The 21,369-nt window shown below is 40.3% G+C and overlaps 1 protein-coding gene across 4 annotated transcripts in view; it reads right to left on the minus strand.

Moving 5' to 3' along the window:
- Nucleotides 1-1,775: 1,775 nt before the first annotated feature.
- APBA1 (amyloid beta precursor protein binding family A member 1) overlaps nt 1,776-21,369 on the minus strand; it is an 86,448-nt gene continuing 66,854 nt past the window's right edge. For 3 of the 4 annotated variants that reach the window (XM_002190283.7, XM_012577461.5, XM_030258349.4), the window contains 7 exons: nt 20,897-20,983; nt 20,160-20,345; nt 17,390-17,569; nt 16,389-16,601; nt 7,518-7,637; nt 6,720-6,860; nt 1,776-5,348 (listed from right to left, as the gene is read on the minus strand). In XM_002190283.7, coding sequence (XP_002190319.1) covers nt 5,277-5,348; nt 6,720-6,860; nt 7,518-7,637; nt 16,389-16,601; nt 17,390-17,569; nt 20,160-20,345; nt 20,897-20,983 — 999 coding nt within the window. In that variant the 3' untranslated portion in view covers nt 1,776-5,276. The remainder of the gene's footprint in view (nt 5,349-6,719; nt 6,861-7,517; nt 7,638-16,388; nt 16,602-17,389; nt 17,570-20,159; nt 20,346-20,896; nt 20,984-21,369) is intronic. The other variant, XM_030258350.4, reaches the window with a different exon arrangement.

Genomic DNA, 21,369 nt, shown 5'->3' on the forward strand with positions numbered 1-21,369 from the left:
GCTCAGTGAACTTCCCTCTTAATGGCAGACCATTATTTTTGCCTTAATGGTGAAACAACATCCAAACCCAAAAGCACAGGTGTTTTGCAATAGGTGGTGCTGGCTTGTTACTATCCCAGGAAGAAAGGCATCTCTATGTAGTCTCATTTAAAACGTTGTTTATTACAGGAAGTGCTATGAACAAAGAAGCTGGTATAGCGAATTTTATATTCCTTCAGGTGCTGGGAACCCCAGACTTTGCAGCATCAGGCAGGGCACAAGTTTTGCAGATCCCAATCTTTTACCCCATTTAGGTCTACGCATCACTTCTACAGTCAAGCAAAAGGCCTTTTCACATGGGACCTTACTGCTGCTGCTCTAGACAAAGGCAGGGGCTCACAGGTATTGCTGGGTGGTGTTTACCATTTTGAGTACCACTGGGGCTACCTGCAGGCTCCTTTCTTAAACAATCTAAATTTGTTCTGCGGCCAAAGGACATTCCTGGAGGTCCATCTGTAGGAGCAGCACAAAGCACAGCACAGGCCTGGCTCTACTCAGGTAAGAGGCACAACTCTTCTGTACCATGATTTTAGGTCAGGATTGCTCCATATGCTTCTGCATTGAACATTTATTTAAATTACCATCCCATCCCTGACACTGACACTGTCAGTCACCAGCATCACCTCTTCAGCCTGCAAGGCTCTACAGGGTGCTGGAACCGAACTGTCCTCTGTGTGGATCCAAACTATTAAAACGCTGAAGGAGGGGGCAAGAAACATGTCCCCTATGAATACAGCAAATCTGCAAAATTTTTGTCTGTACTGCTAAAGTAAGGGCTTTTGTTTATCCACCAAAATGCAGAAAAGTTTGTAACACAGAAATTGGTATGTACAGATAATGGTAAGAATAAATGGGTGGTACACAGTGGAATGCAGAACGTAAGTTCGGCCTGTCCACTGCACTTTTACCAGGGACTTTACAATTTCTTCTGTCATTTAAGCAACTAAGTTGAAATACTTCATTCTCTCACGTTAATGGTATTTCTATTTCATGTTACAAATAGCCCTAAATGGCTGAATGCCCATGTTTAGATTTCTTCTGAATCAGCTGTGGCATGTATTGTCATTTCTGTGGTTTCAAAGTACTCATGAAAACCTATGAGGCACAGAAAATCCTATGAAGCCTCACTAGAAGAAATACTCCCTGGATTACTTTTTTTTGTTAACTCTCAAATATGATAATATTTTTCATAATCTCTCATATATTTTTATTTTATTACTATATATTTTAAATAAAGGTTTTTAACCTTAGCAAAGGCTACGTTCCACAATTAATTCTAGGGACAGACATATCACAATTCTACTTTTTATTTATTCAAATGGTGTTAGGTTTTTAATAATAAACCATGCTGATGACATTTAAAGGAAAACAGTTGTTTCAGAAATTAGGTGTAAAGAATTTTTATCAAATCTCCATTTATGAAAAATTCCTAATTAAAGTTATTCAGTCAGAGAAATAATATTTCTATCAAAATCACAGTGGCATTTCACACAGTAAAAACTGGGATGCCACCTTAGATTAGGTATCACCTTTCTTCAGGAGCACTAGTGTCATGTATTACCTGAAAAGAATGCTGTTTTAACAATAAAGGTAGCAGCATTGCTTCACGCCTGCAGAAATACAGATTAGAATTACTCCAGACTAAGTGGCAAAAAGAAGTTCAGACACCTTCCAATTATCTATACATTCAGCACTGGCAAATCAGCCTCTAGGTCAGTAGGAGCAAATTCTCAGCCTTGTCTGAGGCATTTTTGTTTTGTAGTTTATTGTTGCAAATCTTACAGACATTAGCGCTCTGTTAAATAAAGGAATGTAGCACAGTAAATACATCACAACAAAATAACTGGCCAGAAACCCCTTACCCTGTCCCATCCAAAGCAAAAAGCCCACTCTTCTCCCCTCTGTCTCTCCCCCAAATCAAACCAGCACAGCTTCATTAGAGAGGTCAGAGACCTGTGGCAGAAAACATCAGAGTAATTACATTCAGTAGATGTGCAATATCAACATTCCAGGCTCACATATATTTATATATATATATATTTATATTTTTATATAGAGATCATTAAATGTTTACAAAGAACAATATTGTTACAAATACAATACTATGCTTTTCCCAATGCTTTGCAATAATTTCTATTCATCCTCTTTACAGAACAATAGTACAACTTCATAGTCTAGGTACTGCGCTAAATATATACAAGAGATCTCAACCATGTTGTGGTCTTGAGAAATACATAACTTTTAGAAAAGAAGGAAAGCTAGCAAACTTGGAAATCCAAACTGAGACTCCAACAAGATCAAAACAAACGTGAAACTTCTCAAAAATAAAAAAATACAAGGGATGTTTCATCCTTAATGTAAACACTGAAGAGTTAATTGGACTATACGAAGCAGCAAGGATGAAAGAAAAAGAATTCAGGCCTGTCACTAAAGAAGGAATGTAAACCTTTGAAGGAATGTTCCTTTGCATCTGTTAAAAATCCCCATATCTGATCTATCATACCGCTGCAACAATCTAGAGAACAGCCAGCTTTCCCATTTGAGTTCCATTTTCTTGAAACTCTGTTTACAGAGTAAAATGGGATTGTTTACGAGACTGTTCTCAGAAGTGTGCACACACTATGGACCTCTCAGTTTAGAAATCTTATGCACATACTGCAATTGAAAAAAATGAGATTTTTTTTTTTTTTGCTAAGCTCTGGTCCTGCAAGCATTCATTTGCTTAATTTTAAGCACTTATTTAGGATGAACAGTAGCTTCACAAGCCCCTGGCTGCAAAATGTCCAAAGAAACAGTGGTTTCTTAATACATTTGCATATTCAGATCTTCATAATTTTCACATGAAGTGAGCTAAAGACTTCACCACAGAAGTGGGCTAGACAGAACCACAGAAACAAGTGAAGGGCATACACATAGCAGGAACCAGAAGCATGGTAACTGTGTCATCAAGCGTTCACAAAGTTTCCTCAGGCAATTTATGGAAAGGCTGCACTGTATATAATCTTCTAAATTGTACATGGTTATATACCATATTTACATTTATTACTATATATATGGAAAGTTCTAGAAAAAGGCTTCAAAATAGCATAAACCAGATGTCTACAGTTAAACATACTCACAAGCCATTAATTATCTTGTTGCATCAGTGAGGCAGCAGAGTTAAGTACTAACCTGGAATACTAACACCATTCTCTTGTGCAATCTGCTATTCTGGAGTCTTGGATTAAATTATATAACAACAAGAAATGCAGTAAAATCAAGTCATTGTACATTAATCTCAACACTAAAACATATCCCCTTACTATAACAGTTTATGCACCGCTTCATTAACGTCCCTTAAATATCTGCTTCCCACAGAAATACAGTTTATCCTCTAACTCTAATCAGGCCGTGGTGATCCATGACTTCAGAAAGCCAAAACACGTACCCCTGACAAGAGTGCTCAGTGGTTCTCAGCAGTGTTTGCAACAAGTGCACATGCACACATCCACTTCCATGAATCCCCATAGCAATGTCTAGGATCATCACTGGACTGCAAGCAACGCTTACATTGCACAGCTCACATCACAACAAGTGAGACACAAGTGACTATGAACAACACCGCATTTGCAAAGCAGAAGTGGCGTGTGGCTGTGTGTTGTCTTGTTTTCATCTCGCTGAGCCTTTCCATCACAGCAAAACACAGCACAAACTGTTTCTTTAAAAGAAATCAACATACTAGCCTGACTAAACACATGGTTCAACTTCAGTATAAATACCAGTATACAGTCCTGAAAAAAGTAACTACAGAGAATGTAGAATTCTCTCACTAGGAAGAAAAGACACTTCTTTTTTATTTTGAACCCTCTTAAAAAAACCAAAGAAGCCAACCCAACCCCCTTTTCCCCTTTTGTCTCTAGCATGCAACTTAGAGGCTAATTAAATACAAGATTTCATACATCCCTACAGTTAGTCATCTTCATACAAGTGCATATAGTACACACATATCTCTTGTAAGTGCCATACATATGGGAAAAAGTCACAAGCTAAATTATATAACAAAATAAATAAGTTTATTCCTGCCTCATCCTTTCAACTGTTACCTATATCATGAACTAAACAGGAAGTCAATAAAATTAGACAGGTCTTTGGACAAAAATATATGTTAAAACTGGCTCAGAGAACAAAATTACTTAGAATAGTCTGCAGATCTCTTATATTCAAACTTCATAAATAGGAAGCACAATTTTAAAAATGCCTATATACACTGGCACACATGGCTATGTGCACCAAAATTGGAATTAAGAGCCTAGAAAAAGTGTAGCTATTCAGCAGATCCCCTCAGTATTTTTCTTGTGGCTATTTAAAGATTCTCCCCCCCACACTTCTTTAACCTCTAAAATCAGGAAGGAACTATAAAACACAAAGCTGGAGAAAACTAGAAACGTGGGGGCAGAGAGGAGGAGGCAGCTGTAAAAAAATGCCTCCCAAATTTCTTAGTGTAAGTAATGCAAGAATAACATGTTTCAGGAACTTACAGAGTATCTTTCTACTAGATAGTATCTACTATCATGAAGAACTGATGACAGAGGGGAATTAAAAGATGTGTATTTGGACAATTCATTTTACAACAGCAGCATTTACTGAGTCTTTATAAGCAGGCAAAGTTTCCTGAGGCCAAAATAATCCTTCTGGTATTCTACTTTCCCCATAGAAACAAACCTTTAGAACTAACCTTTAGTACAAACCTTTATTACTTTGGTGCCTGTGAGAAAATAGGGGAAGAGAAGCAAAGTCACAGGCAGGATTTCCAAGAGAACACCTTTCACCCTATACTTCAATCTATTTGGTAAAGTAATTGTTTTTCATTCAGCAACATTTAATTTACTCATTTTGTAAAATTACAGCCACAGAAATAAAGCTGATTATGTAGCATGAAATAGAGCTATCTGTGAACACTTCTGTAAACTATGCTGCTGTTATTTTCCTGTTTTGCATGTAGAGCTGTATGAAGTTTCACTTGTAAAAAGATGCAACCAAAATAGTTCCACAGATACATTTTGCCCCTTATCAAAATGCAGGAAAATGGTGGGAAGAAGAGGAAAAAGGGATGAAGGGGAAAGCAACAGTGTATTTGTGTCTGTGATTGGGGGGAGAGAAAGAAATGTCTTTGCAGACACAGAAATGCAGCACTAGAGAGACAAGCACTAATGAGGAAAAACATCTTCCATGCACACTGCGGTGGTGAAGTGTCGGCTTCAGATGTAAACTGGTTGCTCTTGTGCAGTCAACAGTCTGTACATGGCAGCTGGCATGGTCTTCATATGGATCTAGAGGAAATAAGCCAAGTTAAGCGATGTTTCTAAACATGCACACCTGGGTGAAGGATCCAGATAAGGTCATACAAGGCAGAAAAAATGATAAAACTTGAGAATTTTCATACCCTTATTAAAGTATTGCAGGTGATGATTTTAAGAAATAATATGTTTAGTATTGATGAACCATCTAAAATTGTTCACGTCATATTTTCAAGGTATGGCTCTTCTAAAGCATAGAAGTATGGGGCAAATAATGAAAGAAATGATGTGCAGGCTTGCTCTCACTTCAGCTTTTTGGATTTGATTAGCAACATGCCAACAGAGGTAGAACCACAGAATTATGGAACAGTTTGAATTGGAAGGGACCTTTCAAAATCATCTAGTCTAAACTGCCCTCCACAGGTATCAACATTTTTCGCTAGAACAGGTCACTTAGAGCCCTATCCAATCTGGCCTTGAACACTTCCACATATGAGGCATCCACAGCTTCTCTGGGCAACCTGTTCCAGTGGCTCACCAACCTTAGAGTGAAGGATTTCTTCCTATACCTGATATAAATCTACCCTTTTTCAGTTCAAAACCATGGCCTATTGTTCTGCACTGTCTCCAGTGGTAAAAACACTGTCTCCCTGGTAAAAGCCTCTCTCTATTTTTCTTAGAAGCCCTCTTTACACATTGAAAGGCTGCTGTCAGGTCTCCCTGCAGCCTTCTCTTCTTCAGGCTGAACAACCAAATCTCTCTCAGCTTTTTCTCACAGGAGAGGTGCTTCAGCTGTCTCTCCCTTTTGAAGGCCTGCATCTCTAGCTGCTCAAGCAGGTTCATTTGTTTATGCTGAGGGCCCAGAACTGCACACAGTACCCCAAGCGGGGTCTCAAAAGAGCAGGATACAGAAGGAAAATCATCTCCCTGTTGGCCACACTGTTTTTGATGCAGCCCAGGATATAGTTGGCTTTTTGGGCTTCAAGTGTCCATTCCTGGCTCATATCCAACTTTCCTTCCACCAAGTTGCTCTCTTCAGGGCTGCTCTCAATCCCTTTAGCCCCAGTCTCTATTGCTGTTGGAGACTGCCCACACCCAGAGGCAGGACCTTGCACTTGGTCTTGTTGAACTTCACAAAGGTTACATGGGCCACTTTCCTAGCCTGTTCAGGTCCCTCTAATGGTAGCCCTTTCCTTAAGCACCACTGATCTTGATGTCACCGTCAAACTTGCTGAGAGTGCAACTCAATCCCACTGTCCATGTCACTGATGAAGCCATGACAGACAGAGTGCTGGTCCCAGTACAGGCCCTTGAAGGACACTGCTTGTTACTGGTTTCCATTGGTTGTTATTGGTAACAGCAATGAACTCTGCTATTCTGCCTAGACACATTACTGGTTCTTACCTCACCAACAGCATTTGAGAGGATGTGAACAATTTTCTCATGGGGTGTTGCTACAACACTCTGCCCATTGATTTCAATGATTCGATGACCAACACGCACACCTCCTCGCTCTGCTATGCCTCCTCTCATAAGGCTACAGATCTGCAAGGGAGAGCACAAATTTATCATGGGCTGGATAAGGAACAGACACTTTTGACTACTCATTTTTTGCCTGCAATATATGAATCAACATTTAAACAGAGGCTTGAAACAACAAATTCAAAGATGCAATCAATCACTGACTCAAAATCAAAATTTGTTAGTGACAAATAGCTAATGGATATTTTCTTCCAAGAGCAGAACAAACTGTCAGAAAAGGCTGTTTGTGTTGTACATTACATGTCTTGTGGTTTGGAAATTTATGAGTGTATGAAGGACCTTAATTTAATCATGTTCATTAGGCAGATGCCTTACAACAAAAAGAATCAAGAACTGGCTTTTTTTTGAGATCATGCAATGGCTTGGTTAAAGACATATGTGATAAATGCTGAAAGCAGACTCTTCCCACACATTTTTGTTTTTTTAAGCAGAAACAACGTTTTTATTCCTCTGGCCAACTGTGAAATAAGTAGAAGAAAAGACAAAAAACCTCTTATTAACACAACTTTTATATCTCAGACTGAACAAATGCAAAATCCTGCTTGCTGTAAGGGAGGAAATAGCAGTTTCCTTCTTCTCATCACACTGAAACTTAACCACAAATAGGGAGGAAGTTTCATGTATCTTAAAGCTTGATCAGAAACTATGGAAGCTACTTACAATCCCATTCTGCACACTGAAGCCCAACTGATATCTGAGGTCTGGTCTTCTGATCAAGACTGTGGTTACTGGAGGACATCTAACTATGTTCAGTTTAACCCGAGCCTGGTTTTTCAAACCCTGTAAAAAAATACCAAACTGAGAGTCAAACATGTAATATGAGAAAACAAAAAAAAAGGTGTTAGAATGCTGACATGGGAGCAGCCTTGAAAAAAATATGTCTTTGTATGCATTGTATCAGAATCTGATCACTGAATGCCAGACAACAGAATATTCAGTGAAATGAGTGATAAAACATCAAATTTTTCTTGCCAAAAATCCGGCACAGTTGTTTTAGGAAAACTAGATTCCTGCTGGCAGTTTCTTCATTTGATAACAGAAACCATGCATAAAAGGAGTATTAAAACAGATCTATGAAGCTCACCAAATAAGTAAATTACTTTTAAATTATTAAGTTAGTTACCAAACAGTTGCTTCCCTAATGAAATATACTAAATTCAGTCAAGCAAACAGCAGGTCCCCTTGTATCATCCTTGTATAAGCAACACTCACATAATTTCCATTATTCACAGAATCACAAGATGGGTACTGCGGGAAGGGTCATCTGCTCTAACCTCCCTGCTAGACCATCTCAGAGCACCTGGCACAGGATTGTGTCCAGGTGGGTCCTGAATATCTCCAGTGAGGGAGATTCCATAGCCTCCCTGGGCAATCTGCTCCAGTGCATGGTCACCTACATAAGTTATTCCTTTACGTTCTCATGGAACTTCCTGTGCATCAGTTTCTGCCCGTTGCCCCTTGTCCTACTGCTCAGCACCCCCAAGAAGAGCCTGTCTCCATCCTCTTGGCATCCTCCCTGCAGATACTTGCACTGATGAGATCCCCTCTCAGTTCTCTTTTCTTGAGGCTGAACGGGCCCAACTCCCTCAGCCTTTCCTGAGAAGAGAGATGTTGCAGTCCCTTAACCATCTTTGTATACCCCTCCCCTGGTCCCATTCCCAGAGCTCCATGTCCTTGTTGTGCTGAGGAGCCCAGAACTGGACACAGCACTCCAGATGAGCCTCACAGGGCTGAGCAGAAGGACAGGATCACCTCCCTTGAGCTGCTGGCAGTGCTCTTCCTGATGCACCCCAGGACACCATTGGCCTTCTTGGCCACACAGACACACTGCAGGCTCATGGACAACTTGTCCACCAGGATCCCCAGGTCCTTATCCACAGAGCAGCTCTCTAGCAGGTTAGCCCCAGTCTGTGCTGGTGCATGGAATGGTTTCTCCCCATGTGCAGGATCCAGCGTTTGCCCTTGCTGAACATCAGAATGTTCCTCTCTGCCCATCTCTCCTGCCTGTTGAGGACCCTCTGAAGGGCTGCACAGCACTTGGGTGTCAGCCACTCCTCCCAGCTCAGAGTAATCAGTGGACATGCTGAGGAGGCATCTGCCCCTTCATTGAAGACACTGATGAAAAACTTAAAAAATACTGCACCAGTATTGAACCCTGAGGGATACTGCTACCTAGAGGCCTCCAACCCAACCCTGTGTCATTATGACCCTCTGGGACCTGCTATTCAGCCAATTCTCTATTCACCTTGCTGCCCCATAACCCAGTCCACACTGCCTGAATTTGCCTACAAGATGTTGAGCGAGCCAGTGTTGAAAACCTTGCAGAAGTTGAACATCCACTGCTCTCCCCTCATCCATTCAGGTAGCTTTTCTTCCATAGAAGGCAATTAATTTAATGACACGTGATTTACTTTCAGTGAATCCATGCTGACTACTGCTGATCACCTTATTGTCATCCACATGTACAGAGATGGCTTCCAGAATGAGGTGTCCAGTCCCTTTCTCAGGGATTAAGGTGAGGCTGACTAGACAGTAGTTCCCTGGTTCTCTATCTTACCCTTTCTGAAGACCAGGGTGACATTTGCTTTTTTCCAGTCCTCAGACATGTCTCCAGATTGCCATGACCTTTCAAATATTATGACCAGGACCCTTACTGTGGTGTTTGCAGCTTTCTCAGCATTCATGGGTGCATTGTATCAGGGCCCATGGATGTGCAGATTTTGAGTTTGCCTAGGTGTTCTCTAACTCAATTCTCCTTGACCAAGGGAAAATATTCCTTCCAACATTCCTTTACCCTGATTTCCTGGGTCAGAGATTCCTGAGGGCTGGTCTTGACAGAGAACACCAATCCAAAGGCACTGTTTGATAACGCTGCCTTGTCTGTGTCCTCTGTCACCAGGATGCCTCTTCCATTTAATAACAGGTCCACATTATCCTTTGTTTTCCTTCTGTTGCTGATGCATTTGAAGAAGCCCATCTTGTTTTCCTTGGCATCCTCAGTCAGATTTAATTCCAAATGGGCCTTAGCCTTCCTTGTCTCATCTCTCCACAGTCTGACAACCTCTCTACATTAATTCCAAGAGGCCTGACCCTGCTTCCATCTCCTGTGTATTTCCTGCTTATGCTTGAGTAATGACAGGAGTTCTTCATTTATCCATGCAGATCTCTTGACTCCTTGTCTGACTTCTTGCTCACTGGGATATGTACCTGTCATGGTTTGACACGGGAAGAGAATTTTTTTTTAGAAGGAAGAGGTCAGTCCAGTCAGGGGTCAGGTTTGGATATTGACACTTGGGGTGACCAATTGAAGGTGGACACGCCTCTGAGAACACCGAGGGGTTAAAAGCGGAATTCCCAGGAGGACTCGTCCTTCTTTGGTTCCGGTCACCGCATGGTACGGACCTCTCCTGCCCAGCCCGGGCTGGGTGGGGGAGGGGAGCCATGCGGCCTGCACAGGTAGGCCAAGAGGATGAAAGATCGGGAACCGAGCTGGGCCAGCTCCTGCGGATGGAAGGGTGGAGAACATCTGGGATGTTTTTGTTCCCCCCCCCCCAAGCCAGAGGGAAAAGAGATAGAGAGCCAGCAGACACCTGGGAGTTTGCCGGCAGAGGAGAAGGAGAAGGGGGGGGGAAGATGCCCAGCGTGGGAGACTAGAGAAAGAGTCCTGGGCTGAGATTTCAGCCATCCGGGGAGTCCGGGAATTTTAACCCTTTCCTGTGAAATGAAGGCTTTATGAAATATTACTCCTCCTCAATTTGAAGAAAAGAGAGACAGCCTGGGACCTCAGATATTCAGAGAAGAAGGTTGGGGGAAGATGATAGAGTGGCTTCTGGCTGGACTCTGCTTGTTTACCATAGACTGAACCACTCTTTCTTTCAAGAGGGACTGCATTTTAGGGGGATGCACTGGTGAGCCAAGAGACCTTCTTCAGCAACTACCAGTTCAGGAATGGACAGAGAGAGCTGAGGAGGGTGTGAGGATGCCCTCCATCTTCAGAGAGGAAGAGAATGCGATCTCTGTCTTTTGGACCCTCGGCCCCAGGGGAAAATGGGGGGGACTCTAGTCCCGAATTGTGATACTGGACTGTTGTTCCTGGTGGTCCTTGGCAAAGCATCCTTAAAGGGGCCCTATAAGCAGTCTCTGTCCATGCACGGTGGTGAGAGCACTGTGACATGGAGAGGAGAATGTCACACTGGCCGGTGTGTCTGGGCGGTGCCACGTGTGATATTGGAAACACAAGAGGTGGCAGCTGTGTTTCCTGGGGGTCTATGGTGCAAGGGGACTCCTCTCTTCCCCGATGGACTCAGTATTGATTGTATTGAAGGGTGAAAACTTGATTAAGGATCCAAATGGGTCTCGCTGGGGTTTGGTGGAGTTGGGTGGAGGGAGGAGAAATGTTTTGGAAGGTTTTAATTTCAAATTTTGTGGTTTTTTTCTTCCCTTTCTTTTCCTTTAATAGTAGTAGTAGTAGTGTAATAAAGTTTTTCCTTTGTTATTAAGTTTGGCCTGCTTTGCTCTGTTCTTGATCACATTTCACAGCATTTGATTGGTAAGTTGTATTTTCATGGGGCGCTGGCATTGTGCCAGCATCAAACCATGACAGTACCTCTTGAACTTGGAGGAAGTGATCCTTGAATATCAACCTTCCCTGCAGGACCTCTTCCCATGGGATTCTGTCAATATCCATAAAGAGGCTAAAATAAGCTCTCCTGAAGCCCATGGTTGCAATCTTACTTGCTCACATGCTGGCCCCAACCTTCACACCTCCAACAAGCCCTTTCCTGTTTGTTGGATGAGGTCACACAGCACACCCATTTCTTGTGGGATCCTGCAACACCAGTGACAGGAAGATGTCATCAATGCTCTCCAGGAACCTCCTGGATGGATTGTGCTTTGCTGTGTAGCTTCTCTAGAAGATGTCAGGATAGTTAAAGTTCCCTACAAGACCCGTGAGCTGGTGACTTCAAAGCTGATTTGAGCTGTCTGTAGAAGGCCTCATCCACCTCTTGACTAGGCATCCTGTAGCACACACCCACAAGTGTCATCCTTAGCAGTGCGCCCTATTATCCAAACCTTTAAAGTATCTACTCACTCATCATCTACCCCAAGACAGAGCTTGGTACATTTCAAGTACTCTTCCTCCCTTCCAATATAGTTATTTCACATTCCTCATTAGCTCCTTGCTACTATAAAAAAACTGAATGAGAAAAAATTATTTTTTACTGTCAGGGTGGTAAAACACATATTAACCAGAGAGGCTGTGGAGTATGCAGTCTTGGAGTTATTTAAATCCTAGTGAGCACAGCATTAAGAAGCCTGCTCTACTTTGAACCAAAATGTTGAATCTAGACCAGCTACAGGAGTGACTGCCAGACTCAGAGATTGTGTTCATATGGCTCTGTGAAAACAAAAATTTAATAAACCACAAATAAATGCCATCATGTCCCCTTGTACAACTTCAAGTACTCAGAGCTCTTGGAGATTGTTAAGAGAGAGTTTTGAAATGCTCAATTACACAAAATATAACCCATAAATCCATTCATAAATTAAAAGAACAAAATGGTTTCTAAAAAATACAGCAACTTTCAGCTCGCTTAATTAAATACCTACCAATTCCAGTATCTGCTTCTGAATTCCTTTCGTATGTACAATTGAAATCTAGGTCCCACTGCAATCCAGGTGTCAGACACTGACTTCAACTGATTAATTCTGTAATATAGTAGAAACTGCTGTAGCTAAGGTAATCTACTGAAGTCTCTACATACAGTTTACTGCTGCTGATTCTGTTGAGTTGAGCTCCAGATTCAGCAGTGACTTGAGTAACTAAACTGGCATCCTGGCATGATGAACTACCTTGAAGTGTTGTCAGCGCCTTAAACCAGATGTAATCAACACTGGGCGCAAACAGCTGTCCACACCGTGCTGAGCTCATCTTGGCTCATTCTTGCAAGTTGCTGCAAGACAGTGAATGGGTGTCTGATCACAAAATGACAAAGCTCGTGGCTGTAGGAGCTGCCCGTACTGCACCCTCAGGAGAAAGAAGGTCTGAACTCCACCTCTTCCATGACTATGGACTCTTCTAATCTGGTGAGGAATTAGCATTGCACCTCACATGCTCAAGAGTCATTCACTTTATTTAGGCAGGTCTTGACAACAGCACATACTGTAGAGAACAGGGACTTCTCAACTACGCTGTGGGCATGATATTTATGGAAAAGTCTAAGGGAGTTTGGACTCAGCGTTCTAATCCTGAAAGATAGGAGTCATGCAGAGTACTGAGATGCCCATTTCCATGAGGAATTTAAGTGTCTAACTTCAGTCATCTGAATTCACTCAGGGTACATGCCCAGAACAGATTTGATATCATCATTCCCTTACTTCTCTCATGAATGTACAAGTTACTTACATGTATTCCCTGGGAAAAAAAAAAAATAATGTGGTCCCTAACAAAAAATTATTTTAATTTTACAGAAAGTGCATATTTTTCAGAAGTGGATAATCTTCAGTAGTATACAGACCGGTAACATAAACTGATCATAAACAAAATAACTGTATTTTGACCACCTCTCCTTGTTTATCTAGTTCATGAGTATACTTCTGATAGTAACCAGTATCAGATGCTTCTGAAAAAAACAGAAGTAGCATAATCCTATTAGGGAATAGCCACAACACATGGAAAGCTTCTTCCAAGCTCCATCAGTTTGCAATTGGTTTATGGTGAATTAGGAGCAGAGATTACATTCATAATATTGAATTATCTTGTTTGAAGTGCTTGTGACATATGTTTATCCACATAATATCATCATCTTTTCACAGGAGTCCTTCCAGCATGCTAAGGAAATCTGAAATCTGCGATATTTCTATCACATTTAATGATCCACCCTTAGATCATTCATATACATACTTGTTTCCAAAAGTGCTATATGAATAACTCCAGATGTGTGGCTATGAAGATCTGCAAACATATAGATCATCTCTTTAGAAAGACAAAAAAAACCCAGCTGGCAGTTCCTGTGGAAACTGTGGTAATTATCAGGGAAGAAGAGAAAGGCCTGCAGAAGCTGCATTCTGCAAAGCTGGTTGGTTCTGTATTGAGAAAGTACTGATGAGCACAACAAAATCTCCACATGAATAAGGGAAGTATAACTTATCACAATTTAAGAAATAAAAATTATGTGGGATAGGAAGCAACCACAAAGAGCCTAAATTTGCAGGGAGTTTTGTTTTGATGATGCGAGTGCAAAGATATTTACTAAGATTTTTTTTTCTTCCTTTCTTTACAGATGTAAGACTCTTTTTGCCATATTTTCAGTTTGTCACACATGCTATCATTCCTACTCACTGAATCTAAAATGACTGGTTCAGTGACTTATGCATCTATAACTTATCAGAACTCAATATTAACATTTTAGGAAGCCTGAATGGAAAATCTTCATAACAAACATTTTAGTTCAAGTATTAAGAGATAATTTATGAAAAAAAAAAAATTCACTTTTTTTTACTTTGCAAATTTACTTTGTAATGGAAATTTGTTTTGCAATAAAAAAATACAAAGCGAAAGAAAAAAGTTACACAATAGAACTTGTTACCAAAGAGTTGCCTAAATTGTAAGTCTAACAGGTACATTTTTAAAAATCAGGGAAGAATGCCTACATAATGTACCACCAGCATTACGCATCTTCATGTGATGATCTGCAGAGCTAGGCAGGACCATTTCAACAAATAACTAATTTCAATAAATAACTAATGAACTTTGTTTCAAACACTCTCTAGTGATATATCTTTCCTGCTCTTTAAACATTGATGTTGAAATACTTATTCCTCTATATGCTACAGCTGCCCCAGGCACTGTCCAGTTCCAAATGACCTGCAAGCTTTTCACTGTCACATACTTTCCTGACAACTAGAAGAAAGCTCTTCCAATTAAAATGCCCCATTTATGCAAGTGAAGAGAAGCATCAAATAAGAGAAGCACTTTGAAATAACTTGTCCAAAGATGCCACAGAGGGTGTGTTTTTAAGCCAAAGTTTTAAAGCCTTAAAAATAGGTATAAATAAACAAACAAAAAACTCTATTTCATCCAAATATTAAGAGGTATTTGACAGCTAGTAAGGCTTATGACAATATTAGGCACCTGTGCCTATCACAGGTACCTGTGATACACAATTTCAAGTGTATACCTGGTAATATCTTCCTTCTGCACAAAATATTCCCTTGTGAAGTTGTGTACAGAGCCCTTGTACACAAATAAATAGCACAGCAGTCAGGAATGGCACTGGATATTGTCATTCGATCAAGATTTTTGATGCTGTCCCTCAAGATAACCTCATAGCCAAGCTCAGGAAGTGGGTGTGAGATGGATTGAGAACTGGCTGAATGAGAGCTCAGAGAATTGGGATCAGTGGCACAGGTCTATTTGGAAGCGTGTATCTAGCAGTGTCTCCCAAGCTTCAATACTGGGCCCAATCTTACTTATCATCAGAGATGGAGTGCCTCCTTAGCAAGTTCACTGATAACACAAAAGCTGGGATGAGTGGCTGATACCCAAGCGCTGTGCAATACTTCAGAAGGACCTTGACGAGCAGGACAGGTGGGGAGAAAGGAAGCTTCTGAAAATAAACAAGGGCAAATGCACATGGGGAGGAATAACCCCAGGCCCAGCACAAGCTGTCCATGAGCCAGTAGTGCTCTTGTAGCCAAGAAGGCCAATGGTGTCCTGGGGTGCATGAGGAAAAGCACTGGCAGCAGCTTGAGGGAGGATCCTGCCCCTCTGCTCAGCCCTGTGAGGCTCATCTGGAGTGCTGTGTCCAGTTCTGGGCTCCTCAGCTCAACAGGGACATGGAGCTCCTAGAGCAGGCAGGTCCTGTCAAAGGCAATCATTAGGGGATTGGAGCATTTCACTTAGGAGGAAAAGGTTTACAGCTGGACTCAATGATCTTAGAGGTCTTTTCCAACCTGAAAAATGCCACAATTCTGTGAAAGGCTGAGGGAGCTGGCCCTGTTCAGCATTGAGAAGAGACAACTGAGAGGGGACCTCATCAATGTGCGTATCTGAGGGGAGGATGCCAAGAGGATACAGTCAGGCTCTTTTTAGTGGTGCTGAGCAATAGAATGAAAGGCAAAGGGCCAACAGGGAATGCAGGAAGTTCCACCTTAACATGAGGGAGAATTTCTTTCCTGTGAGTGAAACTGAGCATAGGAACAGATTTTCAGAAAAGCTCTGGAGTCCCCTTCTCTGGAGATATTCAAATGCCATTGACGCACACTCTTGAGTAAGATGCTCTAGGGAACCCTGCTGGAACAGGGAAGTTGGACTAGACTACTTCCAGTGGTCCCAAAATTACCCATTCTGTGGTCCTGTGGGGAGACAGAAAATTTGTGTAGCATAATTCACACTGCTTTTTTTCAGATCATTAAATGGAAAGTGCTATGCAAACATTTGGTAAGAATTTACTTCTGAGTTTTATACTTTCTGCTCTTAAATTATGTAATGATTTTAAAATGTGTAGCTTCCAGAAACATCTTCCCTACCTTTATAATGCTCTGACATGTTGAGAGTGGTAAACCAACCAAGCTGGTCCCATTGATTGACATGATCTGGTCCCCTATGTTCAGCTTCCCAGACTTCTCTGCTGGTCCTCCATGCATCATGTTGGCTATGATAACTGTAGGCAAAATGGATCCCCAGCCAGACTCCACAATCACCACACCTAGAATTTCTCCCTTTTGCTTTTCAATGTAAACCTGTATAGTAAGAAAAAGTGTTTAAAAAAAGAGTTTATTTCACACCCATGGAACTAATATCATCCCACTCCAAACATTCACAAAGCCAACAAATATATCCCTCTTAATTTGCAACTTGCCTTCCTAATTCAAAGGCAAAACAAGATATGGTGCATGTTTTTCTACCTTTCATTTGCACTCAAACATTAAATGAGACACAATACAGACTTAGTGCTGAACACCCCTCAGAAGTAATTTCTGTTTATGAGAAGAAGAAATTTCAGTGAAGGAAATCCTGGTGCCATGGGCTTTTTTGGACAAAGCTAAATAAGAAGAGATTGAAAGAGTTTACAACTTTGCATTGGAAAAACATGACCTGTGTGTTCCATTGCACACTGGTATATTTTTATTAAGCAAGCTGCAAAGCCTTCTGGCCCATACACTTATTTAAAACCTGGAATCAATCATGTTCATAAACACTGCTGCATCTATAAATTTTTTGTTGTTCACTGAATTTTTTTTAAATTTTATTAATCTGTTAATCTGCTTTAAGTTTGCTTACAAACATGTTTGAAATTTTTTTTGGTGAAAATAACAGAACCAGATGGTAAATCAGTTGACTGATGATGAATTTGGGGTTCACTGTCTTTGAAACAGAACTGACGACAGGGTGTCCTATAATGGAGGATATTCTAGACTAACTGAGATAATCTACAGGAAGTATTAATGGTTTTTTAGATTCTGCCAACACAGACCTGCAACTAGTAAATAGCAGCCAAATATTTGTGAAAAAAAAAAAAGAGACATACATCTTTGCAATTTTCAGATTTGGAGAAGTGAATCAGATCATCATTGTACATGTCCTGGGTATTAAGCAAGTCGCTATATTCCTTCTGGCTAAGGTCTTCTGGGTTGATTCCATTTGCCCTCAGAAATTCTTGGTAGGCCACACTAAATGCTTGACCTATGGACTGTGCAATCAGCTGTGCCTGTAGCAGTTCCCAAAGAAGGGAAAAGGAAAGAAAAAAAGTGAAACATTCTGATGATCATGTCCACTGACACTTTCTGTTACAATCACACTGTAAAATGGATCATCAATTGATGAACCCACAAGTTACTGAAATTCCAGTCTAAAAAATATTTGTGCCTTACAAATTAATTTTAAAGACTCATAAAATGTCAACACATTCAGCTCTACCATGAATCTAGCTCAGTAAGCAATTATAAATTACAAATATGAGAAAGACATCCTTTCACAGGTAGGAATTACTAATGTAAGCGTAAAGATAGAGCCACTGCGGCAATTGTGGCTTGCATCTACAATTCTTCCCACACATTTGCCCCCAGATGGCTCTCCCTTCCAGCAAAGGCAATGTCATTGTCTGGCAAGCCAGTAGTGAAAATGAAAATGTCTACTAAGGAACACACAGCCACATTTAAAAGGGTATTTCCAACTTTTCTTACCATCAGTTATGACATTGATAGTTACTACTCCTACCTCAGCCTCAGCCAAAAAAGGAAAAAGGCAGCAACTAGTGACCAGATCAAGCCCTTAAAAAAAGGGCAGCATGGTCAAAAAATGGTCATATGCATCTCCTTCTTCACCCTGCTACTACATTCAGCTTCTATCCCCTATACTTATTTCCCTCCCTCTAAATCACATGATCCTGCCAGTTCTCTGCATCTTTCTTACTCATTCTGGCCTTTGTAGTTAAAGGTACACCTCTAAATAGTTGAAAATGTGGTGCTGTCCTCCTTAGACAAAGACTCTTCCAATCAGAGACATGTTCTGGCCAACACCTGCTTGTAGGCTTACAGCTTCTGTTTCCCTTACTGTGTAGATTCTGACAAGTACCCAACTGCTCCAGAAGAAAAAAAGACAAGTTTTATAATACAAACAGGCAGTAATACTTCACTGGAGGTACAAAACGTTGAAGCTGCCATTTCCTTGCTGCTAACAAAGTGCTGCAGTCCTTCCATTCTGACTGTTAGTCAGTTCAGTATTTGAGATAAATTCAGCAAGTTACCTGTGAGCTATATACCATGACTAAGGAGAGCGGATATAATCTGCAGTTTCTCAGCATATTTTCCCCATCAATGAGCAATGCTTTTGTTGGATCTACAGGCATTTTACAAACCAGCTGGATTTACAGGCATAAAGATGATTACACATGACACAAATACAGACTGATTCAAATAAATCATAGATCAGGAAGCTCAAATTTTAGTGCACCAAAGTATCAAGAGCAGACTAGGAAACAGATCCAGTAAGTATGGATCATGTAAAAGATCAGACTACTCCATGGTGAAGGAAAATACGCCCCAGACTCTGGCACCTGACAGTTTGATTTCTGCTTTTTCAACTGGCCAGTAAAAGCAGTGTCCAAATTTGTGACTAGAAACACAGGAACCCTAGGAACAGCAGCCTCAAAGTAGGTAGCATGCCAAATGTTATTAAACAAAATGTTATTAAGCAAAAAATACATTGGCTACTGCATTTCACACCAGATTCTTAAAAGGCTTTGCAAAACAGGTTTGCATGTTATTCTGTGGAAATAATCCAGAATTTTTATACTCTATCAATTTTGGTCCAGGATTACTTTCATCAGTGCTCATCCTTACTTTTTAACCTCAACAGTGGGTCATGTGTACACATTTATGTGCAATAATATAGTCATGTGCAATAATATATTCAGATAATATATTCAGGCATAGGTTTAGAACAGATTACATGAAATCATTACATTTAATCAGTTCTTTATTCAAGAAAACCTTCCCATCTCAAAGTCCTTGCTGTTCACTCTAGTTTGGAAGACATAGAAGAAACTGGTATTTTTACTTGCTTCTCTTGAGTATATTATTTTACCAGATTATTACAGCTAATTTGGTCCTAATGATCCTAAAAACTACATATCAAACCACATCAATGTAATAAGTTTGATTTTACTTTTCAGTTACTGAAAGTTACTTTTTAAAAGATCATAAAATCAGCAAGTTATACACAGATTGTGAAGACAGGAGATCAAATCCTACGTCAGGCAACTTAGTCTTGTGTAAAGTACCTTAAACGCGCTATAGATTAAAATTTAGTAATTTGTATATTCAGTATATTTTGGGATTTCTGACGTCACAAGCTTTGTTTGCTGGTTTTTTGATAAGATGATAGCAACTACAGCCCCAACACAAACCTCCAGAAAAATAAAAAATCACTTTTCTGGTATGCATTAGTGATTGATCCTCAATGCAAGACTTGGGATTAGAATTTCCCTACAAAAATAAGACTTTCCCTCTCTTATGCAAAATTTGAGCTGGTATTTGTAACCTGCAGCAAGTGGACCCTCCAATCACTGTTATGGGAAGACACTCAAGAAGCTTTAAAAAAGTAAGCATTTCTATAAACACCAGCTTCCTATGACATGTCATGTCCAAACATATAAATGGCAGGAAAGTTCCTCTGTTCAGATAAAATACTGGGTGCAGTTAAAAAGCAAACAGGACCACTCATAATGGACTTTGAGCCTATCAAAACATGCTTACTTTTCCAGACCTAGAAAACTACAAGACAATGTAATTGCTTACATCCTCAGACTCAAAGACGTGACAAATCATTTTGTACTGCCTCTTTCCATCTTGAGAGGGGTGAGATGCTTCCACATTATCCTGGGAGTTAGAGCGTGGCATTCGCCTACGAGCCATCAAAACAACTATATTTCCTATATCAGCAATGTAAGAAATGGTCCGCAGGGGATGATCCATCATGGTTTCCTGGGGAATAAGAAAACTAACATAAGCAACTGTTTCAACTAAGTTCTTATTGCACATCTAGTATTATCAAAACACACAAATAATGTAAGACCTCTGCTAGGTGAAGTCTGTAATACCGGTCATGCATGAAGGGAAATACAATAGAAACCAAGAACTCCACTTTCCAAAAATAAAACAAACAAAATTTTAGAAGGATTTTTTTTTTCCTGTGGAAAAGCCCATCAAGACCTCAGCTGCAGAACCTGCACATGCTGAGCTTGTATGTGTACAGGACTATGAACAACTTATTGCATCTAAGCATTTTGGGCTACTCTGGACAGAATCAATACTTGACATAAGCTGACTACAATTATCTTACCCAAAAATTTGAATTATTTCTACAATCAGACAAACCAGAATAATTGCTTGTATGACATTGCTCTTGACCACGGATTTCTGACTAGAGGGGAATACAAGATCCAGCACATTTTAAAGACAAATTTTAAATGTAAATGAAAGTCTATTCCAATAGTCTACTCCAACAATACTGACAAAAGTGTCTATGTCTATACCTGTGTGTCTGCATTCAGTACTTTTATTCTCTGTGTAGAAATGAACAGGTCCACTTCAGTCATGGGTTGAGATTCACCTTCTGGAGCCTGTAAACAAATGGACTAGAGTCAAACAAACACATTTGGTAACATACTTACTAAGAATGATATTAGTTCACGAACAGGAGCACACTAAGACACAGTCACCAGAACAGCAACGCAGGATAGAGTATTAGACTGCAGAAGCAAAAGATAAACACAAAGATGTGGAAACTATATCATATATGTGAAAGCGAATTGGATATTGTTTGAAAAAAAAGTTAACGTCATAAAAGCTTGCCTGCTATTTTTCCTGATTCAGTAAAATTATACCTGACTGCAACATGAACTATAAAGATTTTTTGAAAAGTAATATGATTTTACCATTTTATGCACACTATGAATCCCACTTCAAATAAGGTTTTCATATAAGCCATAGAAAGGCATAACAGTAT

The sequence above is a fragment of the Taeniopygia guttata genome, chromosome Z (genome assembly GCF_048771995.1).
Source record: "Taeniopygia guttata chromosome Z, bTaeGut7.mat, whole genome shotgun sequence".
Classification (NCBI taxonomy): Eukaryota; Metazoa; Chordata; class Aves; order Passeriformes; family Estrildidae; genus Taeniopygia; species Taeniopygia guttata.